The following is a 23,544-nucleotide window of genomic DNA, read 5'->3' as shown; positions in this document are numbered from 1 at the left end:
CCTAATTAGAAATTTCTTTAGCAGCAGGAACATCTGTGGAGATTATCATTAGATGCTGTGATGATTCCCCCAAAAGGGTTTAAATTTGCAATCATAACATTTGGCAGATCTAAAGCATTTCTCCATACATAATACAATAAGCAAGTGGATACAGTGATGACTTACAAAATCATGTTGCTGAGATGATAGGTTGGTGTTTGCTATTTTGCCATTACCAAGAGCCTTAGAAGATATTCACACCAAGTGCATTGACACATTGTGTTGCTGCATTGTACAGTAGGTACATGTGCCATGATGCACATGGTAAACAAGTGTTCTGACTGTCTCCTATAACGTGACTTATCATTGCAGGGCCTTGCCAGATAACGTCGCAATGTATTTCTGGAAAAGCTGAAACATATTTAACTTTTTTTGCTGCATGGACATGTGTCCATGTGTGGGCATGTGCACCACAGGAGGCTTGCGAGAGCCTCCTGTGGTGCACATGCTGGTGCTTGCAATAGCCCATAGGAATAAACAGGGTGGTCTGAGTCTTGTGAAACTCAGTCTGAAGACTGCCTGACTCCTCAGTATTCGTTAGTGAAAATGTGTATACAGCAGGCGTTCTCCAGCCCTGGTCATTTAAGCACTATTGTCCTGCAGGTTTTCTATCCCTGCCCTTCCAGGTTTTGTTTGGCTAAACACATCTGATCCATGTAATCAGCATTGGGAAAACAAGCAGGACAGTAGTGCCCGAGGACCAGGGTTGGAGACCCCTGGTATACCACATAGATGATCTCACCACAGAAGTATTTTAATTTGATTGTGACCACTATATGTTGAATATGTTGAAATTTAAAGATAAATGTAAAGCATAAAATCATTATCAAAACATTAAGTCAGGGTTTTGAAAACTCATACCCAGTTGTTAAACCAGCTCTACTAAATATGTGTGCACATCTTGTAGGGTAGGATGTTCTTGTTCGTGCAGTGGAAGCTTAGATGTTTTGGGTTAATGACGGTTAGGGGGTCAGGTGGACCTCAACTGCATACAGACACACTCACATTTGCTGGACAGAAAGCAATTCGTGGACAGCTTGTCGCAGATGGCACTGGCATTCTGGGACACTCCTGCAGCATATTCAGACCAACAAAACCTGTTAGGGGGAGAAACATAAGAAAGAAAAAGACATTATATACTGTAAGTATTTTCACTGTACATATTTAAGGTAGTGTTTTACAACTTTTGTAATAAGAAATAAATCCTGACTTGACCTCTATGTTTCTGTAACTCAAAAAAATCTTTCTGAAATAGTGAAATATGCTTGAGGTTTACTGTCCATAACTATTTATCAAAACACATGAAACACTAATGATTTAAACCTATTTAAACAACCTATAGAAAACCACAATGTTAAGCCGATAACCCAAAAACAACTCTAATTTCTCTAATGTCTTTACTGAACACACACATTAAACATTTATATTGCTGAAGGAAAAAGTGAACACATGGACTAATTGCGTCAACAAAAGCTAATAGAAGTCAGTAGTTTACAGCCCTGGATTAATTCAATTAATGAGTTTGGAGGTGTAATTCAGAACTACTTTGATTGATAAAAGATATTGAAACATTTTAAATTTGTTGTTCATAAGACGTATTTGCTGATGTGAACTATGCCTTGCAAAATGTCAGGGTGGGAGAGAGGCATTCATCAATATTTTAAACTTTTCACAGCTTCCATCTGTTACTATACAAGATCAAATGCGACTATTCATCAAAGTATGACTGGACTGTTTCTATGATATCATCTTATTATGTAACCATTGCTTCAAACAGCCGGTATTGTGATTTGTATTATTACATTTCACAAATTCTGTATAAACAAATGGCATTTATTTACAATACATGATGCATTTGTAAGATCTTAGAAAACCAGCCTATGCCTGTTATAAATTAAGTGATTAGTAATTTTGCATATTTGCAAAAGCCTCTTGCCCAGTCATACTGTAAAAGCATATATATCCTCTGCAATGTTTTCATTCTGTCACATGCAGTCATGTCACTGCATTGACAGTGAGAGCCTTTGGCGGGAGCATGCTTCAGGACACATACAGGCATGGCCTAACTCGCCTACAGCATGATGCCAGCTGATTGCCAGAGGCCATGTGTCACTGTATACAGAGCTAACGAGGCCTTCACAGGTGAAGATGTACACGACTGACATATTATTTCACAGGTTTGCAATGTTTCCACCTATATTTACACATAATTTACTAAAATACAGTATATTTAATCAAAAATGAAAACATCTTTTTCCAAGGATCTTCTACATTCAAATAGTAAAGTAACACTGCAGGTGCACCTCACTAATGTTAATTACATACAGGTGGCATATAAGAATGTTTAGGTCAAGATTATAATAAAAAATTCTCTGTAATTTGGCTTAAGAAAGATCTGATGACATTTCACAAAACTCAAAAGATAAAAGTGTGCCATGCACTAAAAGTTAAGAGTTTTATTTAGTCTAATACAGAAGTTTTTATTTTTGTCAGAAAATTACGCAACATTACATGAATAACTGATTTTCAAGCTCTTTTTTCAAGCAAACATTTGCAACTTCATTGGTGCATATGCCTGTAAATTAAATATTTTTTGTGTTTATGAATGCAGGATCATTCCTGAGCTCTAGGAAATAGTGATGGAATTCTTTACATTTTTCTGTCTTGACATTTTGTTAAACTATGTCTCTATGTTGATCAGAAAACAATCAGGCGATTAATTGGTAATAAGACCCAAATTCTTCACCACTCACTAGTGTTTCCATTTGTGACATCAGCCTTTTGTGGTTAAGGAATATATTCCTTTAACGTGTACTGAGTTTTACAATTAATGCTCTTCTGCAGATCAAAGATAAAAGTTCTTTTCCCACTGGCTTCTTTTATGTTTAAGCTGCTGTTGTCCCTGCATGATCACATATGTTATATTATAATAGCAGGTCCAGGTAAGAGGAATCAGATTTAATGACACGCAACCAACAACTGGCAGCAGGTTATCATTAAAAAGTTCACTGGAAAGCAAAGATATGAAAATCAAGGTGGTGGATGAGTTTAATATTCTCCTTAGCACCAAACACCTGCAGCTCATTCCCACATCAACCTCACACTGGAAAATGTTCCTTTATGTTATGAGCTTATTTTTAAAGAAATACTAAAACTGAAAATCTCAATTGCATCCATGTGAAATAAGATATTACTGAAAAGGCTGTATATCTTTGACAAATATAAGTTCAAGGAGGAGACAACTGGGGTGAAATTTAAATCAGCAACTAACTGAGAACCTAAATTATAGCTCCATTAAATTTATTGTACTTTTACTGAGCTATTAGAGTCACTTTAGCTTTTATGTCATTGTGAACATACTGTATATTACCACTTTTGAGACACTTAATGTTTATAGGCTCATTAAACCTTTGTTGAGTAACATGGCACTGCAGCTGACTTAGTAATGAGACAATAAAAAAGGTTAGAGGTGAGATACCTAGGACAACACTGCAAATGTCAATTAAATAAAGACTTCACCTCTCGCCCTAACATTACATCGGCTCAGAGCATTAGTTGGTGGGTAGGATTTTTTAAGTCATGCTCGAGAAACTATTTGACACCACTGCTGACTGACACTTTGTTATTTTAAGGCGCAGATCTGTGAACTATGAGTGACAGGTCCACTGCACCCAGCTCTCTACCACCCTCACAGCACGGTTACTCTGCAGTGCCTATCCAAGTCTTACCTTAATTTGCATTATGAGTAAATGTATTCACTTTGATATACAATCATTTATAAATGTTTTAAAACTATTAAGAATATTGTTTTGCCTATAAGACAACACCAGAATGCTGACAGGATATTAGGTAGAGAGAGACAGGAATTGGGAGACTGTGAACCAGGGTGTTGCAGTTCGAGGTTCAAGTGTTCCTAAGGAAAGATTTCTAAATAGAAAAGTTAAAGCATCAGCAGCTACTGGATTCTCACATAAACTGCTTAGGTTATCCACCATGCATCCATCGCAGCACCACTTAAGTCCAATTCAGGGTCTTGGTGGGCTGGAGCCATTTCCAGCTGACATTGGGCAAGAGGTGAGGTACACCCTAGATAGATCACCAGTGCATAACCTGGCTGACACATAGAGACAGACACACATTCACACCTAGTGGCAATTTAGAGTTACCAATGAACTTAACCCCAAACCGCATGTCTTTGGACTGAGGGAGGAAGCTGGAGTACCTGGAGAAAACCCAGACTTTTATAAATAAAATTCTACTAAAGATGCTCATTAATTCTGACGGAGAGGCCCTTCCGTTGCAAACAATCTCCATTTCAATAAGCCAGAAAGAGCTTTCTGTGTGTTTGTTTTGTCAATGCAGGAACTATGAGGTGTTTAGTTACTGGCACAGGGCATTCAAGAAATGCTTTTATAATTAGAGGTGGTTCTTTCACTGAAACATCTGGGTTCTATGACACAAAATGAATTCAAACAGCCCTGCATAACTCCATCACAATGTGTTACCTGACACCTTTTATACTTTTTGAAGTGAAAGGCAATTCAATGAAGAATTGAGTTTCAGTGTTGACGTTTGTTTTTACAGTATAAAGGGGAAAAAGTAGAGCACTAGACTGAATAGACAGCTCCTGGATTCTGAGAGGGAAAAAAAGCATCTCATTTAGAAAGCCTGCTTCACTTGGGGCTGGCATATTAACAGACTAAGTAAGGAGAGATAAGAGGCATGGGCATTATGATAAGTTGAAAGTTTGAGACATTTCAAGGTAATATTATACCACTATCAGCTTAAGCACCCAGCTATCTGACAAAGAGCAGGTGTGACATGTGACAAAGTAAGACAGAGTGAAAAACAGGTACAGACAGAAATTAAACGATTACTGGAACAGGAAAAGGCTGAAAAGATATCTTATTTAAAGAAGTAAAAAAGAAAAAAAGAGATAAAAATAGCGGTAGTGCATTAGAAAAAGTGATGCCACGTCCATGCGTGCACCAAAAGTCACAACTCATTTGAGGACGTCATATTTGGGTCAGGCCTGGGTAGCCAAGCAGGAGAAGCAAAGGCAAGGCAAAGCGAGCGGCTCAGTCCTGCTGAATGGATGGCAAGTCATGCATTCTCTGTCCCTTTGTTCCGCTTCATTGGCGGGTGCAGTGGTGCCCGCACTGAGTCGACTATGGGGACAGGGTGATTTGTAACTGCAGATGTGTGGCGGTAAGGGGTCAACCTGCCAGCACCAGAGACAACTACTCTAAACAGCCTACATGGCATTTAGCCTTGGTGCCACTCATCACACCACTTCACAAGTTCCTTGTAGTCTTCACTCAGCAGTGCAAAGACAGTTTCCTGAATGAAATATGTCACTGGAACACATCTGTGTCACAACTCATAGGGGACGTTTTTGGCAAGTAAATTAAATTCCAGTGACTGTGTGCCAGGTATGCTCAATCAAAGAAAGCAGTATTGATCTTAAATGGTTTTGGATGAATCAAACTGGGTCTGGTGGAGTCTATCACATGACTAGGGATGTATATATTTATGTAGGATTTTACTGTACTAGTACTGCATTTTGGTTTTAATACCCCTCAATTTTGACAGTGATCATGTCTCATACACTGGGTGGAAAGTACCATGTACGTATGGTACTTTTACAGTGGTGGAAAGCTGGTGCAAAACTCCTCCCTTGCTTGGGCAGTGAAAAGGGGGCATTGATTTTGACAGCCATAGCACCAACAGACCACCACAGCTAGCTGCAAGAGATTTATGGCAGTTTTTACACTTTGTTTAAACTGGTGGGGACATTTTCTTAACTGTGGAGCACTACACTAAGAATTCATTGTTGATCGTGGGTAATTTAACAGTCAACAAACTGAAAATATCTAACATTAAATGAATTAATTACCCCTACAGATGAATTACTTTGATTAATGTGTCTAAGATGCATGCCCATCAACAGCCATGGACTTAAGAAAAATCTGATCTACTGACCTGATACAAACTCAGGTCTGTCTCAGTAATAACATCCACTGGCTAAGATGAGCAAGGATGATTTTGTGCAGTCCTCCTGAGAAGGAGGCTCTGCTCCAAGTAATCCAAGTAATCTCTTTTTCTCATGGTTATTATATGCTGGTGGATGTATGATTGTCACCTCTCACTGGTGAGTCTGCAATGTTTTCATGTCATTGTTCTGCTTTGTCATTGTGTCACCTTTGTATCATGGCTTGAGCCTTAATTAGCTGATGGTAATCTGGAGCGTTGTTTACCTTGGTCTAGACTGTAAAGCCAATCCTTTTGGCATTCAATATGCCAACCAGACTCCACTGCAGACTGTTTGTCCTTTTGTCCCTGCACTCAACTACTTCGACCAATGGTTAGAAGAGGAAATTTGTAGCAAGAAGATCCCAATTCAACAGTGAGATTCTTGAAAAGTTTGGGTTCTGTTTGGCTCACATGACTAGAAAAAAGTTAATAACCTGAATCTACATTTGTGTCTAATCACTAGCTTTCACGGATCTCATAACTTAACATAGGTTATACTCTCTAAAGTATAAACTAATACAATTAGGATTTGGATAGAAATTCTATCAATATCGTTTGACTAAAACTCATGATCAAACTGTGTGGCAGTACAGATGTGTAGATGTCTTTAATTAAGGTAGCACAATGGCAACACACAATGAGTACAAGTTGAAGTTTTCTAAAAAGCTTGAGACCTGTAAGAAAAAAGAAAATTATTGAAGGTGTGGCAAAAAGCCTACCACCATAATATTTCCCTCCTTTATGTCTCTTTTGAATGTATTTGTAGTCCCATTAAAATGAGTCATACAAATAAGGATATGGGCACGCACATTTCAACACACACCTTGAAGAATTTCATTATTTCAATCAGTTTTACACACAAAACGAGACAAAAGTACAGAAACTCTACGAAGAATTACAACAAAGTGCTTTAGAAAGAAGTTCAAATCCTTTGAAATTTGACAGCTGTGTGCAGGTTAGAATTTAAATGTCCTAAACGTTGATACAGGTTGTTTTAGATGTGGTTTGGCAGCCATGAAGGCCCTAATACAATGCATGAAAAGGATTTTTTTTTTTAATATTTAAATTCAGTACATAATAAATTTAGCATAGTAGTGATCTGTTGCTATACTATGCTGTGCTATGTCAAAATGCATAGGGTCAGTACGCATTCAGAACAACTTACCTAGGAAACATGATGATCTCAATGTTTTAAGGATTTGACAGATTAAAATGGATCATCCCTGGAAAACTTTGTGTACTTCTTTAAATCCTTCTGTAAAGCAGCACCGTGAAGCCTAAAGCCTCCAACAGAATAACTAAAATATCAATCTAATTTGAAATATAAGATCAGAGTATCAGTGTTTTAATTAGTGTTATGGACAACATTTGCAGAATACTAATCATCTTATTCACTACTACTCATGAACAAAAAAAATTGCAAAATACGAAAAGTTAAATACAGAGAAAGAAAGTCAGTGCTATAACAGACTGTGGATTATTATATATACAATATCTCTACAGGCTCATGACTTTCATGAGCTTTCAGTTTATTATTTGGATCCACAGTACATTGGATTAATTTAGTCAATTCTAGAAGTCAGCAGACGAGATTGCAGTCAGTCCCTGTGCAATATAACATGCTTTATTAGTGCCTGTTGCCATGTCACCCAGATTTATTTTTATCCGTGTGACAGTGTGTGTGTGTGTGTGTGCATCTCCCCTGTCATTCATCTCTACCCTTCAATGTGATTTCCACCAGAGGGTAGGATGTCAAGGTTATTAAAATAGTAAATGTGCAGACTACATTGTATATCATGGCAACTACATTACAACATGCATGTGAGCTTATCAGAGCAGAGAAGAGATGTCTATGAGCATGTCTGTTAAAAAAAAAGAGTTAAGTGGAGTGTTGGACTCCAGCTGTATATGAAGCCAACAGACTCAGCTGGAAGGGCAGAGTAAAGTGCTCTTTACACACCCACACATATACATTTTCTGTTTGTACACTCCTGGAACAATTCACATAACCTCACATCTTGTTTTAAGTATTAACTTAAATTTCTAACAAAAGAAAGTGAGAATGAAACTACAGGAATATTCTATTTTAATTAAAATGTGCGGGGTAACTTTGCCATGGCAGGATAAGTCGTCTCTAGACCAACTACTGGTAACACCTTTTTTATTAGTTAAGACATCGTGGATGCCAAAGGAGGCACACACACACACACACACACACACACACACACACACACACACACACACACACACACACACACACACACACACACACACACACACACACACAAACCCTAAAACACTCCATGGAGTTTAATTATGTAAATGTCACTGGTAGAAGCACTGTTACCAAGACATTAAGGTAAAAGTTTAACAGTTTTAGATTAAACGTTTTCCCCCTTTCACCCTACGTTTGTGTCTGTCCTCTACTGCTGTCTTTTGTTTGTGTAATTCTCCTTCCGCAGCTGCAGATTCTATGGTAACAGTGTTTACCTTGTGCAGAGGTGTTTTTACATCAAGCTCATGGAAAGTCAGCTTTGATGCAAACAGACACACACACACGCACACATTCTTGTTAAACAAATGGCCATAAGAACAATTCATTTGACATGACATTAGTCCAGGGCACGGTAAGATATGTTAAGTCTTATTAAGTGTCGTAATAATTTTTTAATTTAATTTATTTTAAGATTTAAGGTTTGTCTGTGTTGGCATAGGTTACTCACTGAGTAGTAGTACTCCTAACAACTAGTAAGTTGGCCTTCTTGGTTAAAACCAGTAGCTTAGCTGGTCGTGTTGTTATACCAGGTCTGGTTAACGATCACTGTTCATCACTCTCCTCTCTCCAAATCTTTCTTGTTACCTATCAGTTTGAACTCTCTAGTAAACACAAAAAAAGCAACATAATAAATAAAATACTGAACTCTTTCTTGTCGCATAGCAACAAGGATGAAGAAATGCGCCTTGAATGCTTTTAGCTGCTTCTCTTAATAGACATTCACAGCAACACCTTAAGAGCTGCGTTCTAGCTCATTCCAGCCAGAGGTGTACAGCCGGTGACACTTCTCTAAGGTGACAGAGAGTACCCTGGGTACCAGCATTGACTCAACTGCTAAACATCCTAGAATGATATATGCAGTTATTAAAGTGAAAATCTTCTGTTTAATTTCACCTCCATCTCGGTTGCTGAGCTCTAAATTTCTGTAGTGACATTGTACTCCCAAACAGTGTAGGTGGTATTTTGATTGTATTAAGTTAATATTTGTTGTTTGTCAGTCTCAGAGTTCATTTGAAAGACTACTAAGGCATGCAAAACAAAATGACCACAGGCATGAAACCATTAGGAAGCATGCAAACCCCCAACAGAGAGCATGGTTTTGCTAAAATTAGCACCAATAATGAGATGCTGAACTTCCTAGCATCTTTTTTAAGATATTTTCTACAGACGTTCTGTTGCTGTTTTTTCTGCTGCTGGGTGGTGGCTGACTACAAGTGACCCCCTGCACATATATGTAGTCATTTGATCCATTGTTAATGTAATAATATTGCTTATAGCAGCTTTAAATAAAATGTATTTATATGTAAATGACATGTGTTATTACACAGGGGTGTAAAAATGAGGGCACTGCGAAGCAGGTTTATGTCACTAAATCAACATAAAGGCTAAGAGTCGGCACTAATCTTACAACTCTTGCCGAATTTAATTCTTAATGCAAAGCTCTCATCCACTTGTGTGTGTGTTCTCAGATAACTTTGTGAGGGAGAATCCACAGAGTTGGCAACAAACTCCCTCTGTTGAGGAAAAATCCCCAGCTGGCTGTCTGCTTTGTTGAACCGTATGCCTTACAAGCAGAATGGGGCTAAATGAAGTTTTGTGGTATGGATGCATATCTCATGGCGAGCTTTAGTTATTTATTTATTTTTAATAAGCCTGTTAGCAACGGGTGTTGTCACAGGGAGCTGCCGGAGCTTAGGGAGAATATAAGAGTTATGTTGATTCGGCTGGTGGGTTTTGGGGCAAGTTGATTGGAATTTTTTTTTTTCCTTTCTTTCTATGCAGTTGATAAATATTCAGACAGCCACACTGCTATCAGTCAGTGCAGCACTGCCAATAAGAAGAGAATGGACCCTATAGTTTCTGTGACATCAACTTTATCTCTTTGCATCATAAATAGACATCATTTATATATCTCTTTATAACTTAATCATCTGTCCATCTCTCCAGGCTATGTATCATGTACTTATATATCTTTCCTTCTACAGTAACTTCAAATAAGCAGTGATGTAAAGTAATTCTGAGCATTAGCAGTGTCCAATGAATGTCTGTGAGCAACTTCCCATCTCCTCTGTCAAAATCTCTTCCACTCCCTTTCTAGCTTTAGAAGGACACTTGATAGATGCTTTAACATATCACTATCACTGTTTCAACTAATTAGTAAGAAATGACATTATGTTTTGGGGAGTACTACTGCGTGTGTTAAATAAAGTCTGTTGTGATTCTAAAAGGAGCTGTGAAAAATCTGATAAACTGCTGTAAATTAGTAATTTGAGATAGTGGTTGTAGCTAAACAGCACAAGTTTGAAAACAAAAAAGCTGACTCGATCTTTGTAGAACTGCAGCATACATATTTTAGAGTGCAAGGTCTCCAACATTACAAGCAAGAATAGCTAGAAAATGTCACAATATTGATAAACTGTGTGTCCTTATGTTGACTAGCAGATTAGTGAAAAGTGAGTAATGGGTTCAGTGCAGGTAAGGGAAAGGGCTGTAAGCTCTCAGCCACTTGTCTCATCCCACCAGGCAGCTTAACTGCCAACTGGACATGTTTGTGACATTTACTTGAGAAAAGGCTTCAACCTCTCTCAGGCCAACGTTACTGGCTTTTCAATGACAGTATGTTACATAATGTTCGTGAATGGTTGATGCTCTTTGAGCCTTGCCACAGTGTTTAGAAAGGTCAGTCATCCCAGTAGCTCTGCTTCAATAATAATCACTGTATACTATATTGGTTACACAGTGTGTGTCATGCTGTTCCTATCACACTGTTAAAATTGTTACTAAGGGTAAAACGTATTTCATCAAATAACAGAATGATTCAAAACACACACATCACCGAACAACAGGAGAAACACACACCCATTTGATCTATTCCTCCAAGTACAGTACACTGACAACAACAAATAATCTGACTCTAATTTTCAGTAGTAGAGAGCAGGGACAGTTGCAATGTGTAGCAGTTGCAACTGTCCCTGCTCTCCTCTGTGTCTCTTTCAGTGCACAGAACTAATTGACAGGTGGGTACAAATATAGACAAACAACACGCTGCACGAAGATAAGCAAACACAAACATAAAGCCATTATTTACTGGCATATTGCATGAGATTACAGCACCAAACACAGCTAGAACATAAGGCATCTCTCCGTGGACTAGTCTGCTATGGTAATGTTCATATCTCTTGATGCAATTTGATGCCAGTTTTAGTTTAGAGAAATAATCTGATCTCAGCGCTATATGGTCTCAGCTAAATTTAAAATGTGACCAAAGTCATATATAGCTACCATTCTCTATTTCATTTCACAACGGTTTGAATAGTAGGTGTTGGCAATGGTACAGCTGAAACACACAGCAGCACAGGAGCTTATCAGCTAAGTCCTTCAAAGACAATTGATCCACAGTTGAACTTGGTGTATTCAATCATTGAAGTGTAAGTTTGAACGCTTCTGTTGATTGATTTAATCCTTGGAACAACATTTTTCCATCGTCAGACATCTCTGTTTACTGCAATGGTTTTTCAGTTGTACTTAACACATTTAAAATATACAGCCTCTATGGATGTTAATGTTATATGGACATACAATGCATGGCCTCTACTAATCTCTTTGAACAACTGAACTGAACAACTTTTCAGCTGTAATACTAAAATGTTTGTAGAGCTGCAAATAATGATTATTTTCATTACCGAATAATCAACTATTTATTATCAAGATAAATTAGTTACTCCTATGACCCTGCATATAACAACATAAGTGGTAGATAATGGAAGGCTGGAATTAGTTAGGCTATTGGTTGTCAAAAATTGTGAAAAATACCTGTCACTATTTCAGTTTTATTGTTTATTTCAAGTAATTTAGACACTTTTTAAATCCTCATATTTGTGAGCCTGGAACTGAAGAACATTTTTGCTTTTTATGTATTTATTTATTTATTTTAACATAGTTTCGAATTTTCGAGTTGCTGATTAAGTGTGAGCCATTTGACATCTATGAGCAGAACAGTGAAGCATAAAGAGATGAATATAGGTATTTTGGACGAAGTGCAATGTTGATCAAATTAAGCTTTTTTTTAATCATTTTCTATGTTTCAAGCCAGGATAAACGCAACACAAACGTTAAATTAGGGCAAAGGCTGCAGACAAATCCATGAAAATACTCAACTAAGTCTGCATGACTAAAATCTGATGTGTAATTCCCAACTGTCAAAATCTCACAGCACTGTTCAATAAAGAAGCTAGCTGAGTTCATGTTCTATTTACAAGCCCTGGTTCAAAAGAGAGCAATGGAAGCATAACTAAATTTAAAATGATGCTAGAAGGCCAAATGTGCTACTATAATTGCATAATTTATTCTTCCACCATGGTGGGACTAAAGCTCTAGTTCAGGAAAGCATTCAGCACATTGGGAAACCCCACTGATCACGGCCATCAAAATAGCTTCTTGCTCTGCTATTCTGAGGCAGAGTAGTTGAACTAACATAGAAAGCTGCTGCTTTCCTCTGGGTGGGTGACTCCTTTCTAGTGAAACTTATGAAAAATTCATTTTGCCAGGTTCTGTTTTATCTTCAGCTCCCTGCAAAGCTTCATTAAATCCTCTGTAAAAGCTCTACCTCGATTTGGTTCAGAGTTGAGAAGGTACAGAAGCTGGCTGCTATTATACATTTACATTATTTCTCTCATGCATTTACATTAACATCTGTAATACTACACATGCATATTTCTCAGAGAGCAGTAAATAATCCGCAGAGAATCAGTGTAGACCTTAAACTAAAATATGGTCTGCATAACAAACAGATTTGTTTTTTTGTTTTTTTTTTTTAAAGGTCAAAGTCTACAGAATCCTGACAAACACATTTATGCACCTTTAAAATTACAAGTACCAGCAGAGAGGAGAGAGTTAACGTGGGTGGAAACCACCATCAAGTGAGCTTTTCGTTCATGGAGAGGGATTAGACGCCTCTCACTGGAAACAGAGGTTGGATTCAATCCAGCGCTCTCTTCTTGATGCTTCTCCTTCTTTCACCTCTCATTTTTTCCTTTCCCATCCCTCTGTCTTTAACCTGTCTCTGTCATTTCTTTCTCCTTCCTTAGAATATTGTGAAAAATGTTTGTGATATTTTTCCCAGTGACCTTATCTTAGAAGTGACAGCAGAGACCAGGTATTGTATTTCCATTACTTCAAATGCCCTCTTTTGTCTGACCAACATATTTATTGTTATGTCAGACAAAGAAGCACATTACATCCTTATGTTTTATAAGCCAGAACCAGCTCATTTTCTTGATAACTGTTGCTCTAACTGCCAGGGAGGTCAGAACAAAACTGAGGTATCCCTTTCATTTTCTGACATATCCTTACACTCTTGCTTGTTGTGCAGTTGTAAAGGCCTTCCTTCAGTACCCTTATTGAAACACTCACAAAGCATCACTAGGACAGAAAAATATGGTAGCTGGGCTTGGCTCACTGTACTTCTATTTTTTTTTTTTTCCCCAAAAGGTTGGGTCATTTTACATTTCAACCAAAAATTGACAAAAGTGACTGCCAATATACCACAGAGAGCCAAATACTCTATATTGAGAAAAAAAAACAAAACAATAATAATAATCAGCTGCAGTTGCATTATTGTTATAAATGAAAGCAATTAGACATGATCACACCAAATGATGAGCTCTCTTTTCCTAAACAGCAAGTATAAGCCTGAAACAGCCTTCTATTACTACAAATCTCACACTTTGGATAATAGGCAGGGATAATCAGTCTGACTTATGATAAATAGGTTGTCTTCTTGTCAACAATTTGTCTGTAGGATAGTCTTTCTTCAGAAAAAATGAAACACTGCATTGCAGGAGAAGAAAAAAGCCCCTGTGTCTTTTGCATTTTATTTTTGGAAACCTATTGCCTCTCAGATCTCTTGTTGTCACTATCATCATTATAAAAAGTCATAGCCCACACTGCATCGGGTAAAAATAAAAAGGGAACAGCAATATACAGTAGGAGGTACTGTTTGGGTTGTTATGTGATGTCTCCAGGATTGCCATCTTTTTTTTTTTTTTTTTTTTTTTTTTTTTTAAGGACTTTTTGGTTGAATCTGATCGAACTGAAAAAACATGTTAAACATATGTAAGTGTTAGAAATTATCGTTCATTTCAATTGTCAATAATTTATGAACAACTATGAACAATTCTATGCAATTTGGCCATAATATATAGGGAGCACATCATGTGCATTGGCATTTCAAGGTTTCAAGGCAATTCACTGTGGTTGATCAGATGGACTGGACAGTGACATACAGAATTTAGCTTAAAAGGGGTTTTACACATTTTCTGTTAAACCCACACTTATACTTCTGACATTTATGTAAAACCTTGTGTTTTTATGGCCTCTTTGTGTTGAATAAGGGAATCATGTTTTCATTAAGGAGTAACTGATAATTGTTCTCATCCTGTGTTTGTTTTCTCTTTGCTTTGCAGATCTTATTGTCAAACTGGCAAAGGATAAGTTTGGAGCCATTCAGACAGAATATCAAAAGGTAAGTGTTTGTCTGAGTGGTATTTTTTTTTTTTTTTTGCTGTACTTATACTGCATCATTTTTTTCCTGATTAGTATAGTAATTTACATAAATTAAATAAATTACATAAATTACCAAAAAATGTACCTCAGAAACAGTCTGTACCCCGACACTTCTGTGAAGCAAAATGATAACAGCTTTTACAAGCTAAGACAAGGCCATCTTTTTACTGGCACCCCAGAAAGAAATATGGTAATTGCTTCTGGCACAACCTGTGAATTTAAAAAAAAAAGGCACATCAGGTGAATTTTTATAAGGTTACGATAACTTTGATTACTTTTTAAAGCTCTTTGACCAACTCCATACCTTTTTTCTCAATATAGAGTATTTGGCTCTCTGTGGTATATTGTTACAGTGCAATATGCAGCTATGTTGATATGCATTCCAGCTTTGAATTCTTTAATTTCTTTGTGTTGTTCTGTTCATCTACATGTTTTTGTTTTGTGGCTTTGCTCTTTCTTTGATGCTGTGTTGACTTTGTCTTCTGCATGCCCTCTTCATCTGATCTACTCTGATCTGGTGTCTCTCAGCCAGAGAACATAGTGCTGACCCTTCAGGTAAAGTCTGTACACTGACCTAAAATACAAACCATTTCCTGTGTCTTCCTGCTGTCTCATGTCACAAGGGTTGCACAAATGTTTTTGTTTGTTAGTTTTTAACGCGCCATTGCCACATTTGTGGTTATATTTGATTGTTGTAGTATACATGATCAGTTGTGCAGCCCTATGACTTTCATCCAGCCCTCTCCTCCACCTCCCAACTACCTTGGAATGCAACCTTCAGCTTGGTCAAAGCCGTAGTTCCTGTGTCATTTGAGGCACGTCTACAATTAGATCTTTCTGCTTCATGGAAGAACAACAATGCTGACTGGATAACCGGTTAACCAGCTGGCTGGTTAGTACCTTGAAATGAAATTCAAAGCTGCAGACAGGTACCATGATATTGGCTTCTCTCTGGACATAATGAAATAGTACCCTTTAATTGGCTAGTGAGGATGTCAAACATGAAAAAAATAAACTATGGGTTTTGCGTAGTATACGTTTGTCTCAATGTGGTATTACTGAATTGCTATGAAACTGCTGGTCAGCCATCTAATTTGCTTCTCAGCAGTATCTGCTTTAATATCCACAGAAACTATAGGAAGCATGAACTACACGTGACACACGTGTTTTACGTGCTGATGTTAACAGAACTCTTCCTAAAATCATACATCTTGATGCTTTCATGGTGACAGTTAAAATAAATAAATAAAATTATTTCTCTTGTTATATTAACAGAATATTAAATACATTAAAATGAGAAATAAAAAAAGAACAGTACCTAAAAAGTACGCACACAGACACACAAAGACTTGATGTTAATTCATTCACAGCGGCTCCTACATCTCAAGACATTCATCTTTCAGTAAATGCCAAGTTTAGGTTAACAGCGTCTTACTCTAGGACATTTCAGCAGTTGTCATGGCTGCTGCTGGCATTAAATCTGATTAAAGTTAGAGAAATGCCTGTCTTAACATGCCGCCACCTCATCATCCAGTTTGTCCTTATTGGAAGGTCACCTTCTTCTTTTGGGCACTTGCCAAGACAAAGCTATAGTCTAAAAATAGCCTGAGCTGCAGGCCCTTGAAGAGTGGTGGTGGGGGGAAAAAAAGTTTTGACCTTTTTTTGTGAAGATTCATCCAATAACAAGCTGCGCCCAGAAGCAGAATGACAATGCAAGTGTTCAGATTTGCACAATGTCCTCAACAGCTTGACTGCTTTTTGATGACAAGGACACACATACATCTATTTTTGCTTCTCTGCATCTTCATGATTCTCTGATTTTTTTTTTCTCTCCGTTTCCACTGACCCTGAAATTCCTTAAGGTCAGAGAGGGAGTGACTGACGGTCTTTTCCTGTCTAAATCTTTTAAATTATGCTCTTGACACAGCCAGAAGCTCACTCATCCAAACACTAGCTACTGGAGTTTGGAATATACTTGCAGATGGAAATTTCCAAGTTTGTGAGAAATTACCAAACGAACTAAAGAAAACACTACTCTGACAAGTCATTTCTTTATACTCTGCATGCTCAAAAGCAGAAGCTGCAGGTCCTTGGATAAGACAGGGTCACTGATTTATGAGGGCGATTAAGATTAGTGCAAATCAGCTGAGAGAGCAGTTCGTCCCACGAAAAGCAATGACAGTAGTGCTGCTTTGATCCTTTCATAACAAGAAGCTACTGGAACATCAACGTGACAAGTTACATACAGTCTGGGAATTATCAATCCCCTATTCAATTTTTCCAATTTCCAAAGCCTGTGCTGAGTGCAGTTTAGATGGAAGCAGATGAAGAAAGAGTGCTGTGGTACATGACTGAGCAGGTGGAAGAGCTATTGGGGTTCTGCAAACAGTAGCAATTTAACTCTCTCATTATATCTGGAGGAATCTGTAAGAAGTTGTGTTGAGTCACTTTGAAAATTTCTAAGTTTCAATCAAAGCCAAGGATTACTAAGATGTTGTGATGAGGGATGAGCAGATTTCAGAGCTGACTATCTAGAGATGAAGCAGAATCCCAAGTTAAACGAACAACCAGCTGTCTAAAAAGTGTAGGTATGTAAAGGTCTCAAACAGTCAGCATTCCTCGGTTCGCTCCTGTTAACGGGCACAGTACATGCATTTTATACCCTCTGTCACAATTCACTAGCTCTCTGATCTTACTACACCCCTATTAACTGTTTATTAACTATTAACACAACTGTCCTCTACACTGTTAACCTCAGATACTGTATATATGCCACTTATAAGTGAATATAACTTTGTATAACATAGTTTTACAATTATAAACTCTGTTTTTCAATAATTCATAATTATTAATTCACAATTCATTAATTCAATAAGTAGAATTATTATAATAATTTAACTTGACCACTATATATTTTCAAGTTTTATCTAGTCAGGCTTACAAGGCCCAAAAGTAATAACAATTTCTAATATTTGGGCTACAGTGGACACTACAGTGGACACATTATAAGCATTTCTATGATAGGATCACTCTGCTGTGTTAAGTACTAAGGTGGATCTCAATGTCATTAACATCCTATTTTGAACTAGTAATTTTGCCACTGCCAAAATAATTTCTTCTGTTTCACAGTTTCCTAAACTTGTCTGATATCCTTAATTAAACTTGAAGAGGAGCTGTAACAGTTTGAGTGATGCAGTTTGATTTTTTTGAAATCATTAAAAATGATGAACTTCATTGAAACAGGTATAATTACTTTAGAAGACAAACTGTCTTCTTGTTTCTTAGCATGCAGTTTTCTGCAATGCACTAACTGCCTTTAGTCCAGTCCTACTGAAGCAGGTTTTTCATCACAAATGCCATCTTTCCTGCTCATTAGAGTGGGAAAATGCACCACAGGGCAACGTGACTGAGTATTTTCCCCATCATCCTTCATGTAATGCTATCCTCTCAGTGCATATTGCAGTGTGTTGGAAATGTATGTTAAAAAAAATTAAGAATTGCGTACATTAAGTTTCAATTAGTTTGGAGTGTAATGTGAGAAAAGTACCTTTTCGCAGATTTAAGTCTTTGCATTTGTGTAGCTAAAAAGTCCATTATGGAATTGACTGAGTATTCATGCAATGTTTGTATTGTTTATCCACTAACACCTTTTAGACAGAGAGCAGAGAATTTTCATCATTGGGATCATTCTAGATATTTATAGATTTGTTGCTCATTTATCCTCTGCCTCCTTAAGTGTGTATCCTCCCTTCTTCCTTCACCCTGTATGCAGCTATTGATCTATCCTTTCTTCTCTCCTTCACATCTCCTCTCCTCTCCCAATCCAATCCTGCTCTCTCAACAATCCCCACCTCATTTTCTCTTCTCATCATTTCATCTCTCTTTTTTCTTGTTCCATCTCTGACTCCCCATTCTCTCTCTATCACATTTCACACGTTCACCTCCTTTCTCCTAATCAATTTGGCTCTCATTTTTCATTTCATTTTTCCATTCATTCCTCCCCTGCTGACCCCAGGCCATCTACTACGAGATAGGCTTCCTAGTATGTGCAGCGGTGGGCTTGCTGTTCATGGTTCTGATGCCAGTAGTTGGCCTCTTCTTCTGTATGTGCCGCTGCTGTGACAACTGCGGTGGTGAGATGCACCAGCGCCAGAGGAAGAATGCAGACTGCCGGCGTGGCCTGCTGGGAACACTGCTCTTCTCCACCTCATTGGCTATCACGTGAGTTAAATGTGCACCCACTTGACAAATATTAGCAAAGTACATGGAAATCAGCTTGTAAGCAGACAATTTGCATGCTATACTAATGTCTATTAAATTGTCGCATTTTAAAGAAACCTGGTATGAGGAAAATATAAGCAAAGAATTTTTAAAAATTGTCTGGAGCAGGCTGACCTTTTATATATGAAAACAGCAGCTTCAGGAGAGTTAAAAGTAAACAAGAATATTAACACAAGGAGCTTAAATGTAGTAGGTAGTCAGTCTTTTTTGAGCCTTAGAGTTAGTATCTTTATCCAGACCATGGAAAATCATTCCCCAAATCAAGCTGAACCTTTCACCAGAGGCCGTTTTATCACAGCAAATCTAATTTCTCAAAAATGTCAAGTCTTTTGATTGACCATCTGAAACATAAGAGTTTATATACTAAGCTATCACCAGAGCACCTGTAGAGCAGCAAACAAGAGCCAGCCAAACACTATTTTTCATCAAAAGAGGACAAGGTAAAAAAGAGAGGAGGAGAAGGTTATGACTTAAGCATATTATTTTTCCTGATCCTATAGACTGCTATGGAGGTATATATTCTTGCTACCAAAGAGCCACCATCTTAGAAAGCAAGAAATGCTGGTGAAGCAATTGCTGAGATTCTGGCTCAAACTGCACAAGATGATGAAATAGGCTGCAAATGGCCAGAAGCAAAGTTTTAGTTATGCATTTCTATAAGAAGCCATTACATCACCTGACTGTCCAGTATCTTGCTGAAACTCATGTCTCCACTGTTTACAGTGTCATTGATAGAAGAAGCATGTAGCCATAGTGCAAAAGGCCTGGGAGAACTGTGCCTATGTCTAGACTGTAGGATCCAGGAGTGTACTTAGTTTGATGTTCTTTGACTTTCTGTTTTCTTGGAACAAAGCCCGGTTATTAGAAATTCCACAGTGATGTCCTAGCAGCATGGGCACAAGAGTCTGAGAGCATCCTCAGAGCTTATATTAAATCTCCCTAGCTACCAGGCAGAGATGCTGTCAGGGCTCTAATGAAGCAATTACAGGCAGGAGAGGGATGAGTACTGAGCTTAGCCCAGATTGCTTTTTACCACCACTAGAAAGCTGCTATCCAGGCACAGAGAATTGGCTTGGGTGCTATATATTTCCCATGAAGCATTAAAATCATATTACACAAGGCAGAAGACACCCAGGTAAGGGTGGAGACAATAAAATGGCTGGAGATGAAATATAAGAGTGAATATTACAAAAAACAAAAGCAGTGTGGACAGGACTGTCTAGTAAATCCAGTGAAAATACTAAAACAAACAATGATCCACCCAGTAAGGTTTTAAAAACGATTAATAACACACCAATAAATCACATTGTCACAATGACAATCATGCCCACTGCATTTTGTTTTCAGTCAGTGCCACATACACAAATACTCATAAGAGCACAAAATGTCTATTAATTCTCAGCCAATCCACAAAGCAGGAAGTGCAGAAGCAAACAAAATGTCTGAGTAGAATCTGTTAGAGTACATGACAAGTAGCAACAAAACTAAACAAAAAATAAAGAAATAAAGGAAATAAAGTGTCCAGGGGAGGATGAGAAGAAAATTTCACTCTTGTATTATCATATACTGTGACGGTGGCAGGGTCAAATCCCAGAGGACCTGCCAAAAGGCTGTGGTTGTAAATGTGAATGAGTAATGTTCACTGGGTTAGAGTATTGCTGTAGGGATTTGGGCTTTGATTCACACGGATGCCAGTCATGCTGAAAATGCACATGGTCCTGCCCTGGCTACAACTGTGCTGTCTAAGTAACACAGGGAGGGGGTTTGTTGTCAATGTGTAATTAAACTCTACCAACCACATAGCAGATGTGGCGCTCAGTACAGACCTCATTCTGTATTACCTCTTGTCTTTGTGTACTACTTGTTTCATTGTGTACTAGATATAGTAAACTAAGCCTAATTTTGTTGTGATAAATATGGTGTAACAACTAAAACACTAATAATTTCATCAGAACAAGATTAATATAATTCTCCATTTAGTGCAGCTGTCATATTAACACTTTTACATTATGTGAATGAAAATTGAAATCTAAGTAAGCATGAACTGATTAACAGGTCTGTATTAATTGTTAATCCCCAAATTATTCTGGCATGTAAACACATTAGGCCGATGTCTTTCAGAGCTTTGAATGAGGGCACATATCAGGAAAAAGGTGAGAGTGCACAGAAACATATTTGTGGTAGTGGAAAATCAGTGTGTTAGCTTTACAACTCCAGTAACAGCCAATTATAAACAAGTTTACAAATGAACTGCAGCTATTATATAATGATGAGGTAATAATTAATGCACATTAACAGCTTTGTTTCCTTTTGTTGGATCATCTTTGGCTTTCCTGAAACTAAATACCCTAGGTTACCATTTATTTAAGGTTTAACAGGTACATTTAGCTTAGGATTGAATCCTGTGTTAATCAAATAAAGCTTTACATTTGTTCTAAACAGTTTATTATGTTTTATTGTGGACATCGACCGATATGTGTTTTCTATGGCCGATGCCAATTTTTAGAAATCAGGGCAGCCAATGGATGAATTATGATGCTGATTATTTTTGGTTGATACGTTGGGCATTTTCTGTTTAAAAGTCAGGGGCTGTTGTAGTATCACACTTTTGGGGGTGCTCAGCTCCAAAGGAGAGTGTGACATTAATATGGTACCATGTGCCCTATATGTCAGCTATGTAACCCCACTCCTTTAATCCCTGTAGTAAAAGGGTGATTATCCCGAGGGATGAGCCAAATGCAGAAATGAGAGGCTACATTTACTGTGATTTACTGATCAGTTTATCCTAATTATGCCCACTTACTTTCTTCTCAGTGCTACACTCACACAATATATGTGTGCATGTGTTGTATAGTAAAATGGCATGGTGTATTATGTCTGTTATTGTAAGCTACACTGCACATTATTAAAAGATCAGCATGAGCTATTTCAGCCTCTACTAATCAGCTCTGATGCCACATAACTCTTGCATGGATTTATAATGATAAAGTGACAGAAGACCCTTCCCTCTGTTCTAGCCAAGTGGAAGACCCTTGCCTCATGCAGTTACCCATCATGCATTTCAGCAATCTATTTCAGTCGCTGGGTGTCCAACACTATTAACACAAAAGGTTCCAACATTGTGCTCTTAGTAATTCAAGTTAATCATATGAAGTCCCTGTGCAAGAAAAATAATCAGATAAGAAAAAAATGATAAATTGTATGTGTATGTTCAGACAATGCTATAAACATAAATAAATATGTATATTGACCAAAATTCAAAGACCACAGACCACTGAGTTCTATATGTAGAGCTATTATGGATCATTTTGTATTGTTTTTTACGTTTTCCAAAGTATGTTTTATCATACTCTCATTATTGAAGCTATTGAGACATGGTATCATAACCTTTCTCTGGAACTCCAAGCACCAAATTAAGGAGTATATTTGTAAATACATTATGTTCTTGTTGTAAGGTCTCCTTGAGTGTCATGAAAGGTGCCTATAAATAAATGAAATAATAAATAAATAATAATAATAAAGAGCAAAAATGTAAAAAAAAACAAAAACTCAAGAAACAAACTTTTAGCTACGATTCTTCAGATAAGCCTGTTTACATTTATTAGTCAGTATATTTCAGATCAGTGAAACAGCATGTTTGGGTTTTTCTGATATAACCTCTAATTTTGAGGGAGAGATATTAGCACTTAATTCTGCTGAATTATTAATAACCTGCTCCAATTAATGTTTAGAAACACCAGTTTTTATTAGAGCAGAAAGTAGTGGAGGGACAACACCAGAAGCTCAGCAGCAACAGCCGACAGATACATGATGATGTACAATGCTAAACACAAACAAATGTTTGCATGTTATCTATCTGAACAAACTCCTTCATTTCAATGTATACTTCTCAAGATAAGGAATACATCTGGGAATACAACTTAAAAATTCAAATGCCCAACTGCATCACTGCCAGCATTAACGTTTCGATGCAAAACTGTGCACATTTCCCAAAACTTAAAGGCTTTTAGTTTCGCCATCTGAAATACTACATTTCAGTAAGCCCTTGAAAACTGAAAAGAATACCCTCCTGACATTTACTGCTTAGGTGAACTAGAGTCTGGATTACAGCTCTGAGAAAATAACTAGCAAAAATGCCTCATAGTTTATCTACTTGCTGCTTACACAAATACATGAAGACAACTTTTGCAAATACCTACACAAAACAAATGCACAATTTTCCCAGTTACTTAAAGACATACAACAAAAACACAGTCACACATCATCTGCCTCCTGTATCCTACACATCACTTAGTTAACAGCCTCCCCAGGGAGTCGTCACACAGGGCTATTTTTAGAGAATTCGTTAATAG

General features: G+C 37.5%; 1 protein-coding gene across 5 annotated transcripts in view; it reads left to right on the top strand.

Moving 5' to 3' along the window:
* prom1a (prominin 1a) overlaps positions 1 to 23,544 on the top strand; it is a 57,327-nt gene that overhangs the window by 6,594 nt on the left and 27,189 nt on the right. For 3 of the 5 annotated variants that reach the window (XM_026330399.1, XM_026330401.1, XM_026330398.1), the window contains exons 2-4: positions 14,812 to 14,870; positions 15,440 to 15,466; positions 18,927 to 19,132. In XM_026330399.1, the coding sequence (XP_026186184.1) occupies positions 14,812 to 14,870; positions 15,440 to 15,466; positions 18,927 to 19,132 (292 nt within the window). The remainder of the gene's footprint in view (positions 1 to 14,811; positions 14,871 to 15,439; positions 15,467 to 18,926; positions 19,133 to 23,544) is intronic. The other 2 variants (XM_026330402.1, XM_026330400.1) reach the window with 1 other exon arrangement.

Source organism: Mastacembelus armatus, chromosome 10 (genome assembly GCF_900324485.2).
Source record: "Mastacembelus armatus chromosome 10, fMasArm1.2, whole genome shotgun sequence".
Taxonomy (NCBI): domain Eukaryota; kingdom Metazoa; phylum Chordata; class Actinopteri; order Synbranchiformes; family Mastacembelidae; genus Mastacembelus; species Mastacembelus armatus.
This window is presented reverse-complemented; position numbering and strand designations above follow the sequence as displayed.